This window comes from Hylobates moloch, unplaced genomic scaffold, assembly GCF_009828535.3.
Source record: "Hylobates moloch isolate HMO894 unplaced genomic scaffold, HMol_V3 SCAFFOLD_5, whole genome shotgun sequence".
Classification (NCBI taxonomy): Eukaryota; Metazoa; Chordata; class Mammalia; order Primates; family Hylobatidae; genus Hylobates; species Hylobates moloch.
In genome coordinates this window covers 149,480,540-149,501,685 of record NW_026652280.1, presented here as the reverse complement: position 1 = coordinate 149,501,685, position 21,146 = coordinate 149,480,540, and the positions used below count along the sequence as shown (strand labels likewise).

The following is a 21,146-nucleotide window of genomic DNA, read 5'->3' as shown; positions in this document are numbered from 1 at the left end:
GGTGAGATTAGAAGTGAGTTGCCAGGGGAGTCATGGGGAAACAGGCTTAATCATTTTAGTTGTATTTGTGCTGAAGGCAGTGCTGAGCAAACCTCAGAAGTCACTTAGCCATGTCTTTTCCAGGGGGCATGCAAGGCGCCTGCTGATTTCTACAGACACTTTTTAAACGATTACCAGTGCTGGCAAGTGGAACTACCTTTCGGGTCCTCTTAAAAGCATCCAGTCACTTGCTGAAATGTCATAAGCGATATAAACCTGCTGACAGGCCAGGATCATTGCATCTGCTGCCTCCTCCTTCCACGTAACGAATCTCATTGTTGATTGGCATATGGCATCAAGCATCCCAACACCCAGATCGGTGTTCTTACTTCTGAGGGAGCAGGGTCTGTGTGTGAATTGCACAGTAGGGAGCAATCCCCTGCCCTGGTACAGGGAACCTGAGTGCTTAGTTCCTTCTCTGCTCAGAACTTAGTGTGACTATGTGGCCTAGCTCACATTGTTTGTGTTACACCTACACGGGAAAAAGGGAAAATGTCCTTTTGATTCCATGCTTATGGAGATGTTGGTCCAATTTGAATGAACATGTAGCCAAGGTAGTGTCTTCCCCCTTTCTTCTCCTTTTTTTTTTTTTGTCTCATAGGTGTAATAACATTTCATTTTAAAAATAAATATGAAAAATGGAAAAGCATAAATAAAAAATAAACACATTTGTGAATCTTTTATGCAGATATAAATACCGTTAATATTTTAATTTTTATCCTCTGGCCTTGTAGGAAGTAATGAGTGGTCTGGTTCTTTGAGTCCTTGGAGCCAGTGTGGGTAGGAGTGGGGTTGGCAGGGACAGCAGAGAAGGTTGCAAGGAAAATATTTGCTCTGGATAGATAAGTTTGTCTTTTTCATCCAATCTTATGGGTAAGAAAATGTTCAAAATTCAATAAATATTCATTGAACACCTACTATGTGCTAAGGACTGTTTAGATACTAGAAATACTGCAATGAATAATGCAAAATGCCTTTGTGAAAGTTATAATCTATGGAAAATGGAAGACAGAGAGTAGAAATACCCAGTACGAAACTTGACAATTCAATACAAAGTAGCCGAATTATTTAAATAAACACTTTAAAGACCTGGTATATGGCACAGTTTTGAGTGATGATGTATTAAATTCAAAATCAGGAAGTTTTATCTAAACTATGTATCTAAAATAATGGATTATATAAAATAAGACAGTCTTAGAAGCTTTATTTCTAGAGATTTTATAGCCTTTTGACAATTATTTAAGTCTGCACATAGAATTTATCACCACTTAAGTAGAATCTATTAGGACCATAGAATCTCAGAGATGAATTTAAACGGTCTACCTTCTCTATTTCTATTATCTATACTACACTCCTTCTCCCATGGCTGAGTCCTCTCCCTGTCACATTAAGTAGTAATTATCAGCCTCTTTTTGAAATCTTCAGGCACAAAAACTCTCTACTTCCTGAAACAGCCCATTCCACCAACCAGTAGCTCCAATTTTCAAAATGACCTTCCTTATATTAATCTGAAATTCAAGGGCCCATAGTTTCTTCTGCTGAAAGTATGTGTAAGTCTCGGAACTATCTCAGGCAGTGGAGTTGAAGCTGGGGATATTTCTTTTCCAAGTTTCAAAGTTCGAACTGCCAGAAAGAGCCCTGAAAGGGTCTAAGGTGTTAAAGGCTTCCATAAAACTGATGAAGAAAATAATAGCTTGTATCAAAGAGCACCAGTAGCATATGGAAGAACGGGTCATTAGGGGATGTGGCTTTGATCTGCCACTCGTTTGTCAGCAGAGTTGATTAACTCACTTGGCTAGTTGAGAAGGTGGCCCTTCCTCCATGTGTGGTCTTCCTCAAGCCCCATGCTAAGGCAAATAAGTTGACCTAAGCTCTGTCTTCCATAGGTCAAAGGTACCTGAATATTTGAGTTATTTTAGTAGAAACTCTGAATATGGAATTGCAGTTTGAAGCAGCCAAAATATTCATTTTTATAGCTGGGAAGAGACTCAAACATGCAGAACATGTTGTCTTGGAGAAGCCAGTGATGAAATGTGTTGGTTTGAGCCATAGCAACAGTTCACCTTTATATGCAGAGGAAATGGAAATCCATTTTAATCATCAATGGAAAGATAATCATTCTTAAGTTCGTTTCCAACATCTATCACAAACATACTAAGTTTCCTTCTAAAAATGAAACAACTGAGTTTTCCCTCCATCTTGTGATTTCCAATGGAAACTGAAAACTGGTGTCCTATCCTCTTATGCCCTTAGTGGCCAATCAAAAGAGAACAGATTTTATTCATTAATTACATCATTGATTTATTCACCAAACATGCATTGAGCACTCATGCTGTATCAGACACAATCATTAGTACTAAATGTAAGAAATCCTGAGATCCTCAAATAAAATAGTAGAGTGTGGGTGGATTGGGGTAGACTGGTTTAGAAGATATTGAGGAAGGTAATTTGATGAGGATGGTGAAATGGTGTATTTACCAATGATGATATTTGAGCATCAGGGTCTGGAAGCTTTTCTTCAGATATGGAAGCCCAGGCTTGGTGGTGTAGTGGACATTATGGTAGAGAACTAGCATCTTTTCTATAAAGAACCAGATTTTCTTTTTTTAAAAATAAGAGCTCCTCATTAAAAGCTGTGTGTCAGATCCCATATGGGGGCTCTAAGATCTAATTTTACTTAAGGGCCCCAAGGCACAGAGGCTAGCCAAGATTCTGAGAAGATATCAAATAAAAATCTTGGAACCAATAGAAAGCAATTTTCATAATTAGGAGGAACACGGCACCCCATATATCATCATTAGTCTGAGACAAGGAACAGAAGGTTGGGGAGGGGAAAGGATGGTTTCTCTAAACAGGGAACAGGTGGCCAGTACAGTCAGGGCCAGCTAGGGAAACCTCAGGCAACTCGAAAATTTCTCTGCTCCTCCCCTAGAGGCTCTCGGATACAGAGGAAAACAGGATGATTAGTTATTGGCAATTAGTTATCAGTTATTGGCAGTGGGTGTTTGCCTCCATGATAGTGTTTTTATTCTTACAGAGACACAGAGAAAGGCCAAAGGATGGAATTTAATGGCACCCATAGACACTGTGGAAAATGAAGTGTTTTTGTATGTCCTGATAAACTGAAGTTTTGATGTTACGAAATGTCCAAAATGCAATTTGGCTTTCATTTGAATTGCTTCCTGCAAAGTTAATTGTTTGCTCCCAATCCATAATTGATGATAGCTTTTCCCCTGTTGCAGTTAGACCAAGGAATCTTGGCAGTCTAGTGCTATAGAAGCCAGACACATGCAGGTAATCACACCCCAGGAAGAGCTGGAATATTAGCCTTCTGAGACACAGGCTGTGCAAATTTCTCTGGCTTACAAAAGAGACATCAGTAACACCTTGAGCCTGTCTTGTAGACTTAGTTTCATAAAAGTTGTATAATAGTTTTGGAAAGTACAGATGACATGTCAGAAAAAATGCCAGAGGAGAAGCTCTGGGGAGCCTGATTAATCATTTTCACAGTAGGTATAAGGAATGAGGGGGTTCTCATAGCTAAAGTAGTGATTTGCATGTCTAATTTTCTTCTGCCATTTCTTCTCCATTCTCATGATGTCCACTACAGAGTGACCATGCAGTGTTGATTGATTGAACAGCAGCCACCACATACATGTCCTGCCCCACCACAAAAGGAAGGAAGGAATGAAAGAAAGAAACAAACAACTAAGCAAGACAAAACAAATACCCATGTCAGTGGTTCAAAGACTAAGATTGTGGCTTTATGTAAAGTTCTTTCCCTTTGTAGGCTTGCTGCATAATTGTTCAGATATGATGGCTACAGTTTTTAAAAAGGAAGGGAAATTGTGGTATATGGTATGTAAATATTTTTAAATGTCTCTCTGTTTTGGTCAGTTTTTGTTTCATTCAATTTGTCTTTATTAAATCTTACCAAAGCAAAACTTGTTCTTCCCATTTCTCTGTTTTGATTACAGGACTACTGAATGGAGAGCTTTCTGATTTCTCCAAGGGAATTGTTTTGTAGAAAAGGCCATGCTAGATTTCCCTTGCCACTGCCTCTTTCTGCTGGGAAGGTAACCTTTACCAAGAGCTATAGCCTCTTAATCTTTTAGTGGAAATTGCTCTTGTGAAAACGAGCCTTGATAGTATCTTGGCTCACTAATTCATGCCATGTGGCTCAAAATTAAAGCATTAAAATTTCATAGATATAATACCATTTATAAATCATGTCATAAAAACATTCATTTTCTTATAGACCTTGAAAACTGGGCATGTATTCTCCCTCCAGCTGTTGCTTAAAGTTCATTACAGCACACCAGTATTTGTCAAAAACAAAGCTTTGGTAAAGTGGGGAGATATTTAGCAGCAACACCCTCAGAGCATCAAGGCACTGTCCTCCCAGCATTGTGCACATGTTGCTCCCATCAGTGGTCATGGAAACTGCAAGCCCACCTCCGTGTAATCAGAGATTCCCGGCAGAATTGTATTAATGGAGCAAGTGGTTCTGGGAGGGTAGCTTTACCATTCTTTATGTCCTTATTCTGTTCACTTGGAGAAAGAGACTATTTACCATTTTCCCTAAATTTATCTGCTATAAAATTTCAATATGTTTAGTGGATGAAGACAACAGACTAAATAGATGGTCAACATTTGCCACATTTCAAAAAATGACAATGACAGACGTTTCTTTTTGCCGTTTATCCTTAGGCAGCAGATGGGGACTTGGTAATTGTTTAAGCAACAGAAATAACTTGCTCTAATTTACTATCTAGCTTTTTGTTTGTCTTTGATTATGCCTGAATAAAAACCTTTTGTCCATTTGAAGTGGTGGAAATTAGAATATCCATTTTGAGGTGTTTCCAAGATGTACATGCCACATATTTGGCTTGCAGATGCTAATGGATCTCTAATCACATTTGCCAACCATAAAATCCCTATTGGTAAAACACTTTCATCTGCAATAATCTGCCACTTTCTTGAAACATGCTAATTTTCTTAAATAATGTAGAGGCCTATAAGGACTTGTATTTTATGTAAACAACTAGATGTAGTAAACAATCAGTTGCAAGAGGTCATTATATCATAATCTGGACTTTGTTACTTTTCACAAGTTTGGGGTTTTTGTTTCTTTGCTTGTGTTGTCTTGTTTTAATTTCATCGGACTAGCATTTCATAGTAGATTATTAAGATGGATTCCTTGACCTTTGATATGAAAAGTAGCTGAACCATCTTTTTATTGCTTGATTTGTTGGATTGGAGAAGATTTTATCTATTCAGTATTAAAGATTAGCCCCAGGAAGCTGGGAGCTACTCTAAAGTATGGAATTTCTAAGTCGAGTGCATTTTCTCCAGGCTAAAATCAACCTAGACACAGATATTTGATCGTGTAGAATTCCCTTAATCTTTGAGGCACAGCATCTGTATGCTCATTCACATGGACTCATTTTACATACACTACCTACCCATGCCACCAGGATCATTTATCTGGTATGTAATCTGATACGTGTTTTTGTGCTAATTGAAATATTGGTTTATTTGTTGTCAGCCTGAGATGCCTTCTCCAACAAGGCTAAAAACAATTTCAAGCAGAATATAAATAAGACGCATCTGAGGATATACCTATGCATACACAAATTTGTGTGTGTGGACATACATATATTCTACACAAATGCACTGAGGGAGAGAGCAAGACTGAGTTTCTATTTTCATTCTATCGTGCTTACATATATTCATATGATTTCACGTTGGGTATAGCTTTGGATCTGAGAAAACCAGACTATTATGTCTGGTAACTTCACTGGAAAATCTGAAAGAATCTAAATTAGCCAGTCCTGCTGATCTTTTGGATACATGAATTCATATGTCCACTAATTTGTTTTCTTTTGGCTTTTTATTGTGGAGAGGGGAGAAATCCAAACATACACATATATAAACAGAATAATATAAAAGAAACCTCTACACATCAATCACCAGCTCCAGAAAATACCAACTCATTGGTCTCTGCAGCCCCATCTTCATCATCAGTCACATCTTCGCAACCCTTCTCCCACCTGTGTTTTTTGAGGCAAATCCAATATCATATTATTTCATTTCAAAATATTTTATTATGTACCTTTCGAAGATAAAAACATAGTTTTTATGTATGAGTAGAATAGCAATCCCACACTTAAAAAATTCGCCATAAGTCTTAATGTCATCAAATCTCCAGTCAATGCAATTATCTAATGCATCATACATTTTTTAAGAAGTCATAATTCAAATAAAATACATTGCTTGTCCATAGATAGATTTGTCTTGAGACTTTTTAAAACATATGGGTACTCCTCTCCTTTTCTTTTTTTCTTCTTGCAGTTCATTTGTCAAACTGCAAGGAAAAAAAATGAATGTCCTGTAGTTTCTCACAGTCCAGTTTTTGCTGAATGCATCCCCACGATATAGCTTAATATATTCCTTGATCTCTTATTTACTGTACTTAGTAGTTAGATCTAGAAGTTTTATTATATTAGATTTTTGTGGGGTTTTTTTGGATGAGATATTTACATATGTGGTCTTTGCGACTTAATAAAAAGCACACTATATGCTTTATCTCTTTTTGAAGTGCTAGCCATTAATGTTCAATGCCTAAATCCGTTAGTTTATTAGAGATTACAAAATAGTGGTATTCTTATTTTATCATACCTTCATTATTTATTAGATGTGATATTTTTATAATAAAATTTTCCTCCTTTTTATTCTTTGGTGACCAGTAGTACAACTAGTGTAGCCAAGGGAGGATAAACTCTTGATTCTTTTATTTACAGTTTTCAAAATTATCATTAGTTCCCTACAGTATCCCTCAGTACTCAATAATTTTTTAATATCATGAAGAACACATGGATTTAAAATTTATTGAAGTATTTCAGTCTATTGCATTTACATCATCCCTGTTGATGCTCAAATTGTCCCGTCTTTGGCCTGTAGGAGGCTCTTACAGGTTGTTCTACATTCTTTTGACAGATTCATGTCCACTCTTCACTCTGTTGGGGATATTGAATCCCAGGGATTTTGGAAATTGCTGCTACTCTCTCCCTTTCACTAGGCCTGCGCTTTCTGTTTCTTACTCTTTCTGGGTGTTCTGTCACGTGACTTTAACTTGGGGATGGCTCCTGAAGGAGCCAATGTTTATATGTAAATTATTGAGAAACACAAAAGTGCTAGAACACATTAGTTTTCAACCACCTGTTTTATTCTTCTCACATTTTTATGTTATCTTAGGGAACCAAATTCACCTGGTGTTTGGAATTCTAACTTTTTGGTAAGCCCTTAGCCCCAGGTTGCAAATTGCTGTACTCTTTTTGTGTCTTCATCACTGCGTGGCTTGTGGTAGTCACTTGAATACTTGTCGAATGTATCAGTGACTGAAAGAACAAATAAACAAATAAGCTCATGATCTCTTTTTACTTTAAGGCATAAATCTATTTTAGATATGGTGCCATGAAACAGAACAATCTTAGCTGATAAGAGAGAGTTGATATCGCATGTGCAGGGTGAGAGTACATTTCTGAGTCATTTGGGAGAGGGGCTTCAATAGGAAACTGTCCCTTGAATGGAAAAGCATTCCCTGTACAGTCTTTCAGACACTAACTTTGACAAGCACCAAAGCAAGACACATGCTTTGGAGTGTTATGGGGTTTTATGCCAAGAGGTTGAAATAATTTAATGGATCTAGAGGGGGTGGAGGTAGCATAGAATTATGGTTGCTTTATCCACTTTTTTCTGATCTGTTTAGGTGATTTATCTATTCTGATTTCCCTGAATTGTTTAGTGCTGAGATTTCATGGAAATAGGTGTTCTAAAAACCACTAAATATTGTTTTTTAATTACCTCACGGCCTCGAAGGAACAAGTAATCCTCATCTTCTTTTTATTGGCACTAAAATTCTCTATAACCACCAGCTCCCATAAAGATCATTCTTTTTAAAGCCTTGTTTTTTACTAAGGAATGTTGATTTTCTAGATACATCACTGCAGAATGGAGTCAGGCAAAGAATAATTATTGTCATTCAAGTCAGTGTTTCATAATCTATCTGGGTGCTAAGAGCCACCCCAATTGGGAAGAGTGCATGTGTTCTAATAAAATTATTCACCAGACAAGGAAAGCAATAATTTTGTAATGTGTCATGTGTCTGTGTTCACATATATACACAGCTGGGGAGCAATGGTAAACAGTTTCCTAAGCACTCACTAAATTCATGCTTATCAAGTGTCTTATTCCTTAAACCAATAGTCTACATAGACATTTTTACTGTACTCACTCCAAAGTAAATAATTTTTGAGCATTTAACCTCAACAAATTAGGTCGACCCATATGACCATATGAAATTGACAATTTGTGGGTCAAAAATACTTGAACATTGGCAATTTCATATTTTTCAACCTTCTAATTTTATTTATTAGTTACAAATATGTACATATGTACTATCATCATTAAGTAATATAACAAGCACAATAACTCTTTGGGTAAGGATCAATAATATATTGGGTGTAAATCTGCATTTCCAGTAGTCTCTTGGGTAATTTCTAAATCATTGAATTAGTTCTGATGAGATCAAATCATCACAGTTTTTACTCTGAGACTGTGGCTAGCTAGAAACTTGCCCTAGGAGATATGTCAGCTCTGACAGTTTCTTCTTGTGTCTATGTGCTTGCCTTGTTACTATTTTTAGTCAATCTATGTTTTCTTTGCAGAAATCTCTTTACGCCCCTTGTCCATTTTGAGAGGGCTAATTGATAAGTTGAAACTAAATAATATAATACATATATAAACCAGTTTGACTAGACCATTTAATTCAGAATATGTTGCAGAGTACTCAAAGAGGTTTCACATGTTGACTCTGACATGCAGATGAATGATGGTGCCGTAGACAATTAGGATATTAGATTTTAGAAGAACTTAATTTATTTCTAATTTTTCCAGTGACACAATGGATATAAATGAAAGTTCAAACCTAATTTGAGTTGTGCCTCCCACATGCAGTCTTTCCATGTGGCTTGGATTTATAACAACGTGGTGGCTGGGTTCTGAGACAGAGCATCTGAAAAGCAAGCATTCCAAGAAATCATGTGGACATCGGATAGACTTTCATGACCCAGCCTTGGAAATCACATAGTGTCACTTCCTCATCCTTAATTAATTAAAGCAATTACAATCCCATGTAGATTTAAGAGGAGGGTACATAGACATCTCTATAGAAGGAATGTCAAAGAGTTTGTGGCCACTGTTTGTAAACCACCACACTACTCAATGCATAAATCCCTTAACAAATGGCCATCCACATTTACTACCTCTACTGATAAGGAGTTCATTATCACAGAATGTAAACTATTCCTTTTTTGGGACAGTATTAAGTATTAAAAATATTTTCTCAAGCAGAGCAAAAATATGCTTTCTCATTACCCAGTTTTTGTTCCCCCTCTTCTGCCCTCCGGAACACAGCAAGTCAGCTTTCCTTTTTGCTTGGAAGTAGTTTTCAAGCTTGGAATTGTGCTTTCTTTTGGATGTTCACACTCCTAGTTGCTTTGACTCTTTGCTATTTCTCTCATCATGTGGTTATCTTCTAAGCAGACAACACTTTATTTCTGTTTCTCTTAAAGTGCTACTAAATTTGAACCCACGTACCATTTAATACTGCCCCTGCGGACTGGGTTGTTAAAATACTATTTGCGTATGTAATAGTTTCTCAAAAGAATTATCCATAGAACAGTTTATTAGTGCAAACTGTTAGTATATAATTTTTCAGATACTCAGAGTGCCAGCATACTCTGAGCCAATGAGAGCTGATATGGGAGACTATACAGGATGCTGTCAGGCAGCAAACATTTGTGCCCCATATGGCAAATGTTCTCAGCCAATGAATACTCTACTGTACCATACTCAGTTGAAAGTCTTCAACAATGTTTGTTATGTACCCCTCAGGAGCCTTTCTTTCTGCCATATATTTTTGTGTTCTAGTGAACTGTTTGAAACCATAATGGCCGACAAAATGTATGCAAGTGATAGTGCTGGGACTGAGGCAAAGAAACCCAGGAAGACTATTCCACTGGGTGTTGACATGCAGGGCTTCCAGCAGCTTGAGAAGCCTTTGATGAAAAGGTCAAAGTAACAGATGGTAAAGATCAGCAGGAAATTAGGGATTGGTATAAGTCCTTTTGACATTCTGAAGGGCATTATAAAACATCCCTGTAGGATTGCCCAACAGTTGTTTGAAAAATTCCTGGAAGAAACTAAGGCTGAAATATGTCATGACTTCTAGTGATTTAACAAAAACGAAAGAGTGCCTGCCACTGTATAATGATTTAACAAAAATGAAAGAGTGCCTGCTGCTGTATAATGTCAGGAACTCATCTTTATAGGAACTATGTGCTTAGGACCCTGTGTGATGCAGATATACTAGGTACTCTTTCCTTTTCAGAAATGAATGTCCCACACCAAAATCATATTTCCATATTCTAGGTGAATTTTCATCAGAGAAGATTGAAGTAGAATTAATTTTCCTACAATATGACATTTTTCATCAACTACTTAAGGTGGCTTTAGCTTTTTAAACAGCTACATAACACTGTTGACCCAACTTAAGCTTCTTCAACATGGACCCCCATATTTTTACAGGTAAAATTCTACAAAGCCCAGTTCTGTTCCTCACCACCACTCTAATATGTAATCTGATCATGGTGGTGATGAGGACCATGACTAATGTTTAATGGGCACTTACTTAGCTCCAGGCACAATTAAGTGCTTTTCACTATTTCAGGAAATCCTCACCACAAACCTATGAGGTAGTTGTTTTTATTATCCCTATCTTATGTATGGGGAGTATTATAGAAGCTGGATAACTTGCCTAAGGTCTTATAGTTAGTAAATAGTGGAGCTGAGATCAGTGGAGCAGTTGGGATGATGTCAGATGTTGAATATGTCATTTATAATGTCAAATATCTATCCCAGGTTGGATTGTATTTGTAAACTACATGACAGCAGGATTTGATCTGAAACAGTGCTTGCTTGGTTCAGAATAAATGCTGAATGAATGAATATGTTGTGAGCCTGTTGATCCATGAATTCACTAATAAGCATCTGTGATGCAAAGCCCAATTCCTCCTGCTGCAAATCATGTCTGTCAATCTTAATGTGTACAGAAAATGTTTTTTAAAGCCATGATTTCATAATTGTAGGGTTCCAGGAAAACATCCTCTTGGGAGAGTCAGCAGCATTAAGGCATAGCAATATGTTTGTTCAGGACGCATTAGGTATCTCTGATTTTCCAATATCTTAAATGCTAGTAGCAGCTTCAGATATGAAATTACTTAGTGAGCAATTCTAATAGGAGAAACAAGATCTAAAAGAGAAATATATAAGGAATCCTACTTCTGGCTCTCAGTGGAAACTGGCATGAGTCATGCTAGCTCTGAAGAAATATGGTATCCACCACTGAAATCATGCGACAAAAGAAACTCAGCTGAAATGGTTGAATTGAGCTTTGTCAAAGACCAATTGACCTATTTTGTCCAATGGTATGTGGGCAGAACTGATATAGGCTACTTCCCAGCAGAAGATTTCAGAGGCCTTATGTAATATACTGCCACATGGGGCTTTTTCTCTGTCACAAGGCCAGCAAGTTCCCAAATATGAGTGTTAGCCTGGGTCCCAGAGTGAAGAAGACATCTACCCAGCCCATTATGATAAAGCAGTACTAGCAAGAAATAAGCTTAGTCTTTGAGGACTTGGGATTGTTACCATAGCACGTGTAACCTAAGCTGACTAAAAAACTATAAATATGCTTGGCCAAGCGCGGTGGCTCACGCCTGTATTCCCAGCACTTTGGGAGGCCGAGGCAGGCGGATCACCTGAGGTCAGGAGTTCGAGACCATCCTGGCCAACATGGTGAAACCCCATCTCTACTAAGAATACAAAAAATTAGCTGGGCATAGTGGCACACACCTGTCATCCCAGCTACTCGGGGGCTGAGACAGGAGAATCTCTTGAACCCGGGCGGTGGAGGTTGCAGTGAGCCAAGATCGCGCCACTGCACTCCAGCCTGGGTGACACAGTGAGACTCCTTCTCAAAAAAACAAAACAAAACAAAACAAAACAAAACTATAAATATGCTTAAGGAAATCAGGGCTGAAGGTGGAGAAACATGTTAGGCATAAGAGGAAGAACAACACCTTGCAGTCCCAGGCACTTCCAGAGAGGTGAGAGCCTAAGGGCAGACACCACCTCCGAGGCATAGTTGGACACACCGGGTGGAAGGGCAAACACAGAGTAGATGCACAGTTCATGCTGGAACCAGATCCACAGTTGAGGGCCCAGAAATAATATGAAAGAAAACAGTATCTTCATGTGGCAGAAAGTGAATAACATTTATTTTAGCATTCATTTCATCTAATCTTATTGCTCTTCCCTATCATAACCAACCCATTCCATAAGCCCTTCCTTTGAAATACATAGCTCTCTACCATCTGTCAGTACCTTAAAATCAATCAAATACCCAGTGGATTTTTATTTTACTTATTTATTGGTTAAAAGAATAGCTTTAGATTACGCATCTCAAAGTCTGTGGCATTGAGAAGTCACTGGCCTGGAATACCCTGCCTCCTGCAAAAATCAACTGACATATCTCACTTCAATCCATTTCGAATATTTAGTTTCTAATTAGATTTCATTTGTGAAAAGGGTTCTACAACCAAAAATGCTTAAAATCACTGCTTCTGATGAGGCCATGGGCTCATTTCAACTATTTTGAAATGATTATCATCAAATTCTGTGGAATCTGTTTTGGTCTGTCCTAATCTCAACCCTTCTTTTCAGAGCATGTGGCAGAAGCAGCTTCACTACAGAGATAAATATTCATGTGCATTGCATTTTGCTCACAGGCACCATATAAACTATATTTAGAACTCGGAATGTTGAGATGTACTGTGTCAACATTGAAATTTAATTACTGTGATGGACTTTAAATGCATGTACCTTCTTGCACTGCGGAGTGAATATTACCTCTTGTGTTTCTTCATTCTCCTTTATGCTCCTATAGAAGAGGGTTGCAATCTGTTTAACCAGAACACCCACCTGCCCTTCTCCTCCAAGTGAATGAAATGAACTCTCAGTTTTACGACTGTTTTATCTTTGTATTGTGAAAAAGAAATATTGTCTTGCTAAACTCTTTGGACACTTCCCAATATGCACTATCTCTCTGCTACTCCTATTATCACTCATTCTGGTAATAAATGATAATGTTCATTGCTAGGATTTGTAAAGCACTGTCAAGTTAGCCCATTATTTTAAACTCAGGTTAAAGTAAGGATTTTAGATTTATATAAGCCTGGTGCAGTTTCATTAAGATCCAAAGGCATTTTAATTTTTCTCCCTCTACCCAAGGGACTTTACACTTCTTAATGTGACATTAATCAGTGTTTTAATATTTCTTCAGAATGTATCTATTCTCTGTATGCTATTTACTGTCTGTGTCAAAGTCAATGAACAGGAATAAAAAGTAACTACACGATATAGAAACTACGGTCTTCTTGGCCCTTGTGTAATAGGCAAGTGGATGCTGTTAAAAGTGAATCTATCCATGGTGCCTTTCCTATTTCTGTACAGGATTTTGATTTCATTTTAAATGAATGTCATAAACCCCAGGTCTGAAAACTAATAGAATTTTTGCATTTACCTACTGATCCATAACCTTTAAGTTAGACTGTGTGTCCATTTGCAGTCAGTTCGTTGGATGATGCAATGCTTTAACACTGAATGAAAAGATTTCTGCTATATTCCAGACACCAGATATGAAGCCCAGTTTGGGTGGATTATTCTTAGAATGACTTTATATTAGTCCTGATGGGTAGTACAGAATAAGCTGTAGGAGCTAGCTACAGTCCCTTAAATGAGAGGAGACAAGGAAAGAGACGTGTTTGATTACCTGACACCGACTCACTTTGGGAGATGGAAGGCTAATTAGGAGTCCAGGGATTGGCAGAACATATTGTCTGAGTCCTGGTCAGTACACAGTGAGTGTGTACACTGTTGCTGACTGGCTGGTCCCCATGGAGACATTACTGTTCGATCAGTTCTCCTGAGCGCCTGTGTGTCCAGAGCTGTGACTGTGGCTTTGAGATGCCTGGTTAAAGGGGAAAGTTCTCTAGATGCTGAGGGTCCGGCGAACATGTGGAGGAACCTGCATTCTGCTGCCCGTCCTGGCCCTGGGCAGCGTGATGCAGCATATGCTTGCACACAATGAATCAGGTCCAAATCCCACTTCCAGGCTTACTGGTTGAGTGACCTTGGGAAAATTATGTAATCTCTAAATTGGTCTCTTCATCTGTAACCTGATGTTGGTGTGAGGATTAAATATGATAATCCAGGAAAAGCATCCCGTCAAGTTCCGGACACATAATGGCTCTTGATAAATGGAATTTAAAAGGAGAGCCTGTCCCTCAGGCAGTTCAAATCAGGTCTAATGACTTCCAATGGATCAAGAGACGTGGCATGTGGGTGGAAAAGCCTGGAGGCTGGGATTGGTGAGTAGGAGGCTCAGGTTACCAACAGATGCAGACAGGTCCTGCTACTGGCTGTGGCAGCACCAGCTGTCCATTAACATCCATCGGTCAGGATCCACCAGGCCTTGAGGAGAGTAAAGAGGGCACTAGGGGACCTATCCCTGGGAGACCTGGCATAAACCCAGAGGAGAGGAAGGTAGGCCACTGGGATGATAAACACACAGAGCACATGTTTCTTATTTTCCATTTTTACCCACAGCCAGTCTGCTCCTGACCAGACCAGATCTCAGCCTAGATCCCATTCCTCTTTGTACTGCATATTCCCCCAAAGACATCCTAAAAGAGAATGATAGACCCAGTGAATGCTTAGTAGCCACAGGTAGTTTTTTTTTTTTTTAAATAGGGTCTGTCCAAAGAAATACAACTTAAAAAAAAATAAAGCATTCTACCTAGTTTTTTTTTTTTTTAATGTAGCCATATCCAAATAAAGTGTATGATCCCTTCCCCACCTATCTCCTCCCTTTCATGTTTTCTTGGTTTCTGCTTTTCTACCACAGAAAACTCCAGTGTCTTTGTGCTACATAGAACACAAGGGATGGGTCAATCAAAGTTACTCAGAAATATAAGCTAAGGAAAAGAGGAAGTGAATTGAACTTCAAAACTAATAGCACGAAAGTAATGCACTTGATATTTGCCACGGACAGGATACTGTAGGTCAGTGCATGTGTAGTTGGCCATGTGCCTGTGTATCCTTAAATCCATTTCCCTTCCTTCCTCTACTCTGCTGTCAATCACAGGAAACACCATTTGGGGGCTCCCTTGACAACTAGCTTCTAGTAGTTTTGACAATCATGGGTACTAGCAGAAAACTGCAGGATGAGGAAAGGGGAGCAGTCACCATATTTCTCCCTCTGCCTTGGGGAGGCATTTCCAGCAGGAAGAAGCTGTGTCTTCTGGGGCTCCCTGTCCCCACTAGACATCCCTTTCCTTCATGGTCCCAGCTTCTGCCAGGCAGCCACTAGGCTCCACTTGTTCCAGCCTGAGTAACTGGTTTCTGGAAATACCACATCCTAGAAGCAGTGGCTTCCTGTTCTTATATAACTTTGAATTGCCTCCCCTGTCCCTGATTAGCTTTTCAGGTCATTTATCATCTGTGTAACCAATTCCAAGTATTAAATTTTCTCTGTTTAAAGCACTTAGAGTAGTTTTTATTTCCTGTGTAGATCCTGACTGATACACTGGTGGTTTGAATCTATTCTGCTCTATGAATTAGTAGAATGGGAAAGTTAATGTATTTAAGAAGCTATGTCTCTATGCAGCTCTGAATAAAAACAAAAATGCATAAATAATGTACTAAGACATTTCATCACAGCAAAACACTGCTTTGGTTTCTGATATTTCATGCCATTTGCAAATATCTCCTTATTTGTTATTCTGGGGAGTTTTCATTAGGGCTAAACTATTTCACATGACAAGTACTTTTACAGCAGTTTGCAAAAATCATGCACTTTCCCAGGTTAAGAAAAATAACCCTGAACTAAATTTTACCTTCACCTTGTGCTTCCTGACGTAAGTCCCATTTCTAACCAACAGACCTTCCCAGTGCCCTGGTGCAAAGGAATCTACCTGGCCCACAGGACAAATGTGACCTGACCAGCTTTCCACGATCCCCTTCTGAGCTGGAAGAAAATTTTATTTAGTGGTTAAAGAATAAAACTTGATAATTCTTATAAGAATTCAGACAATGAATGGCTTATAAAATGGGCCATTAAAATAATTCATGTCTGAAATTCAGCATTAATATGATGCAACATGTCAAGTGGGGGAACTGACTCCTCAGAGCTCTACTCCTAACTGCTTGGCTGCTTGAGTAATATTAAGAGAATCTATCTGAAAGAAAGGGAATAGAAATACTGACTTGTTCTAAGGGTAGCTTAAATAAGCTTTGAAAATAGCAAGATCCCACTACAAGCAGATGAACTGGGCATACAGATACCTAATGAGTTAGGAAGCAATTCTTCCTTGATACCCAGCACCCCTTCATGCATCCAGTTTTTGTCCATACCAAACTTGGGAAGTAGGGAGCAACAATAGTCCTTACTTTCTCCCTGAGAGGTGGGAGGAGGGCTCCATTTCTGTTCTTGTAATCCATTTTTTATTCAGCATCATCTTCTCTTTCAATGGGCTAAGTATCCTACAAACTTGGGATGCATCTTAATTAATTCTGGCCAGGTTCAATGGCAATTAAGAGCGAGATTGGCAAGCGGCCTCGAAAAATGTGCTCAGTGTAGCCAAGTTGTACCCTTGAGGACCTCTGTACTTAAGATGTACCTGTGTTTCTGCTCCCCATCAACTGGGATCCATAGATCTCTCTTTGTAATCAAGACCCATACTTTACTGAGGCTCTGAGCACTTGCTCAAAGTGACCACGTTTCATCTGCCATTACTTTTTAGTGTCTTTTAATATGACACATTCATTCTGTATGAAAATTCTTACATTCATTCTGTAAGAAAAATAGGATTAGGATTTTAGGAAGGCTCTCAAATTATGCAACAATAAATTCTTCAATACCCAGTTGTCAGATGTTTCAGTAAACTGCAAATATCAGATTACTTTTTTAAATTATTTCAAACACACACTGGGAATTAAACAAGGACCATATATTAGAAAAGGAAATACGCTTACCTTTTCTATTGTTAGACTCCAAGCACCCACATGGATCTTCGTGGTGGAGATTTTAACAGTGATTTAACAACACTGCTAATACTGACTTATTTCCAATCAGAGCTGAGAGATCAAAAGAGACAAACTCTCTATGGATGTACTCATTTTTTAAACCCATATTTAAAATTAATAATTTTCTTAGACATTCAATAGTGAATAATAAAGCCGAACTCATTTATTTAAAGTTTTAAAATAGCTCTAAATTAGTTCTCTGTGATACAGGAAGCCAGTATGCAGAAAGCCAGTAACTGTCTCACTGTTTCATCCCTGACTGTGGGATCTTGGGCAAGTTACTTAATTGTACTCATGTCCATTTTCTCTGGAAAGTGCATATGATAACAGGGCTCACCTTGGTTGGTTATTATGAATATTAAAGTAGACGATTCATTTGATTATTATTCAATAAATATGCATTGAGAGTCTCCTGTGGAACATACATGGAGCTTGCCCTGTTGAACTTATGGTTTGGAAAAAGAAATCGAAATTAATCAAAGAATAATATAAATAAGTGTAATTATGGCTAGATAAAAGCTACTAAAGGAAGATATTTGATGCTCTAAGAATAAATGACAGGAGACTTAATCTGTCATGATAAAGGTTAGGAAAGTTTCCCTAAAGAAATACAAATGAGATACGAAATATTGGTAAGAGTTAACTAGGCTGTGTGCATGTGTGTGCGTGTGCGTGTGTGTGTGTGTAGGGGCTGGAGTGGACATTTCAGGCAAAGGGAATAGCTGGTGTGTATACCCAGGTTTCCTCTGGAAATTCACCACCCTGAGGCAACCACTGGTAACCTCCCTTCCAGTTATGTTTATCTTTTATTTTCAGCTAAATAAATTTTATTTTGATTCAAAAGTCTGGCGAATTACTTTGACATTAGGTGTGTATGTGGTGGAGGGTCCTCTGATGATGTGCCTGTATTTTTTCCAGACAGCCCAGGGCAAGTGTGTATGATGCAGATTTATCCTGGACATACATCATGGGCACATATTATCATTCATTCAGAAAATATTTATATATTTATCAGGCACCTCCTTCATGCCTTGCTTCATGCCTTGCATTACCCTAAACACTGAGGATAGAGATGAATAAGACACAGGCTCTGTCTAGGACTTTAACCCTCAGTTGAGTGAGGGAAAGAGATAAGAAGACACATACTTGTATTATGCCACATCAGAGTTGTGTATGTGAGGTAATAAATTCTTGTAGTATGGAAAATGGCCTGGCTGCCTCTACCTGGGAGGGCCATGAAGACTACACAGAGGAGGTCATATGTGAGCAGAATTTAAAGGAAGCCTAAGAAGGACGTTGCAGAAGAACATGTACTAGGGCACCTCATCTATGTCCCTAGGACCTAGACGAAGAGTGCCTGGCATGTCATGCCTCAATAATATCTATCTAATTTACATTTGGCACGGAAAGAAGTTCTGTGAGTTATTCTGAGTGGATCAAACATAACATGCAAGTAAAGGGTCAGCCTGCAGAGAAGAGGCCAGAAGTGTATAGAGAGATAAAATTGTGAAGGTGTTCTTATGCAAGGTGAAGAATCCGAGATTTGATTCCCTAGTTTAAATGATGGAAATCAACTGAAGGCTTTTAATCAAGGAGAACGACATAATCAGCTTTGCTTTATAGAAAACTCACTGTGTCAGCAGTTTAGGGGATGGAAAAGTGGGAGAAAAGACTTAAGGCAGAGAGATCGTCAAGAAGAGATTATACTTGTCCACAACAGAGATGGTGAGGTTTGGAGTGAAGGAAGATGAAAAGAATGCATTTCAGAAACATGTTGAAGTAAAATCCATCAAGAATACATGGGATTAAGGAAGAACAAAGAGATGAGGTGATGAAGAAATGTTTCTGGCCTACGTGACTGCTGACACCATTCACTGAGATGGGAATACAGAAATGAGAAAAGGATTGAGAAAATGCAAGATCACTTTGGGGCATGGTATAGATAAGGTGCATGGGTGTATGCATGAGGGAAATGTCCAGATGCAGAGACCACTGGGCCTCTTATACAGATTTGGGAATCATAAAATTGCTTCCCAGGAGAAAACAGAGAAGAGAAGGCACCCAGAGAGCATTTGGAGCCCCCGACCCTGGCTGTATCACCACCCACTCCTCTTCACCTCAGACTTCCTGGTCACTCCTTCCTACTCACGGAGGACCCTGTGGACTGGCTCACATTTCCCCACTGCCCAAATTCCTGCTCTTGCTCAGCTGTTCTCCCTTGACAAATTAGCTATCATATCAGGTATTGACCTTTTCAGGACAAGAAAACCAGAGTAAATGCCGAGAGACATCTTGCCTTCTCTAGTGTAGCATTTGGGGACATAGAGGAGAGGATGTGTGCCTTACATAACTTGGAATGGTGGGGAGTGAAAAATCTTACAGAGAAGCCAAAGACTATTTTATACAAATCCACTTTTAAAAGGGGAATTCTTTTCCACATAAAAAGAACCAAAAATACTCGTTTTGTCCTCCTTTTTTTTTTTTTGTTTAATGTATATGCACTCACAGTTGCTAAGAATTAATACTGAAAACATGATTTTTTCTAAATAACGCCTTGAGAAGGCACTTAAAGCCTCCATTTGTTATCCAAATGTAACATGAGGACAAGAACAGAAGAATTATTTCATAAAGAAAATAATCAATGAATCATTTATCAGTTTTCCTACCCTTTGTATGACAAATTGTAATTAGTATGATGTCTTTGTTGGCAAGTGCTTATCAGACAAAATGCAGTATAGAAGCAAAGGAAGATTCTGTAAAGAACTGTGTTGTCTTGAAGACCTAATTGTGATGTTATCTCTGGAATTTTCTGTGATTACATTGTTAATTTTTAATCTGGTATCCTTAATAGCAACAAGGTTATTAGCACCCATCTAGAGTTCTGAATGCCCACATTAGATAACACAATCTTGGCATGGTGAACATTTGGAAATAAACATTTGCCTAAGATAGAAAAGAGATTCAGAAAGCTCTGATGGCCTTGGACAGGGCACAATTTTGAGAAATTGAATGTGGCAGAATAAAAAGAGGTTTTCTCAAGCATCTTTCTAAAGTGCTTTCATACATTTTCTCTTTGGTAAAGAATGTACCACACCCTATCAAGAGTGTTAGAATTGCCTCTCAGACACTTTATCTGAGATTCTTTGCTCTACTTTCCCCAAAGTTTGTTTTCACTCCAATAATTAATTTTTGAGTGCCTACTCCTTGTGATACTTGTTGGAAAATCAAAGATAAATGGGACCCAGTCTCTGCTTTCAAAGCACTCACCCTGGCGTCTAGTGGGAACACAGGCCTGTAAACAAATGGTTTCAGTATGATGTAAGAAGCATACTGATGTGGCAATCATAGGAACAGGGATGGCAGAGGAGGGAGACTTACTCATTTGAAATAAGCCACCTACTCACTAATGGAATCTCTGAGGATTACTAAGATTCCCAAAGAGCCCATCACAAGTAGCATGAGAAAGACCCCAGGGTGGAAGGGGGCCCTTGTGCTGCCCCTTCTCCCCTTATTTAATCAGCATGGAGCCCCTGGACTGGCTTTGAACATGGCTCTGAACAGGGCTTAGGGGATAACTTTCAGTGACTGCTGAAATCCAGTCATATGACTATGATTTTAGTCATGGCTTGTGGAAATAAATATGCTTTTTTTAGAAGTATAAACATAAAAAATACTAACAAAAAATGAAGCTATTTCTACATATCCAGAACTATTTTTTTTAAATTAGAGAGAGAGCAGTCTCATCAGTCAGTATTACAAATATGACATTCCTTTATTTCCATCTGCAAAATTGTTCATGAATAAACAGAAAAGAATACACCTCATCTACCCAACTCTTT

The 21,146-nt window shown here is 38.5% G+C and overlaps 1 protein-coding gene across 4 annotated transcripts in view; it reads left to right on the top strand.

Annotated features, from left to right (window-relative positions):
- ST6GALNAC3 (ST6 N-acetylgalactosaminide alpha-2,6-sialyltransferase 3) overlaps positions 1-21,146 on the top strand; it is a 578,393-nt gene that overhangs the window by 511,555 nt on the left and 45,692 nt on the right. The window contains exon 4 of one of the 4 annotated variants that reach the window (XM_058439652.1): positions 3,650-4,067. The exons of the other annotated variants lie outside the window; for them this stretch is intronic. Within the exon in view, the coding sequence (XP_058295635.1) occupies positions 3,650-3,668 (19 nt within the window). The 3' untranslated portion in view covers positions 3,669-4,067. Of the gene's footprint in view, positions 1-3,649; positions 4,068-21,146 lie in introns of those variants that run through there. 4 annotated transcript variants of the gene reach the window in all.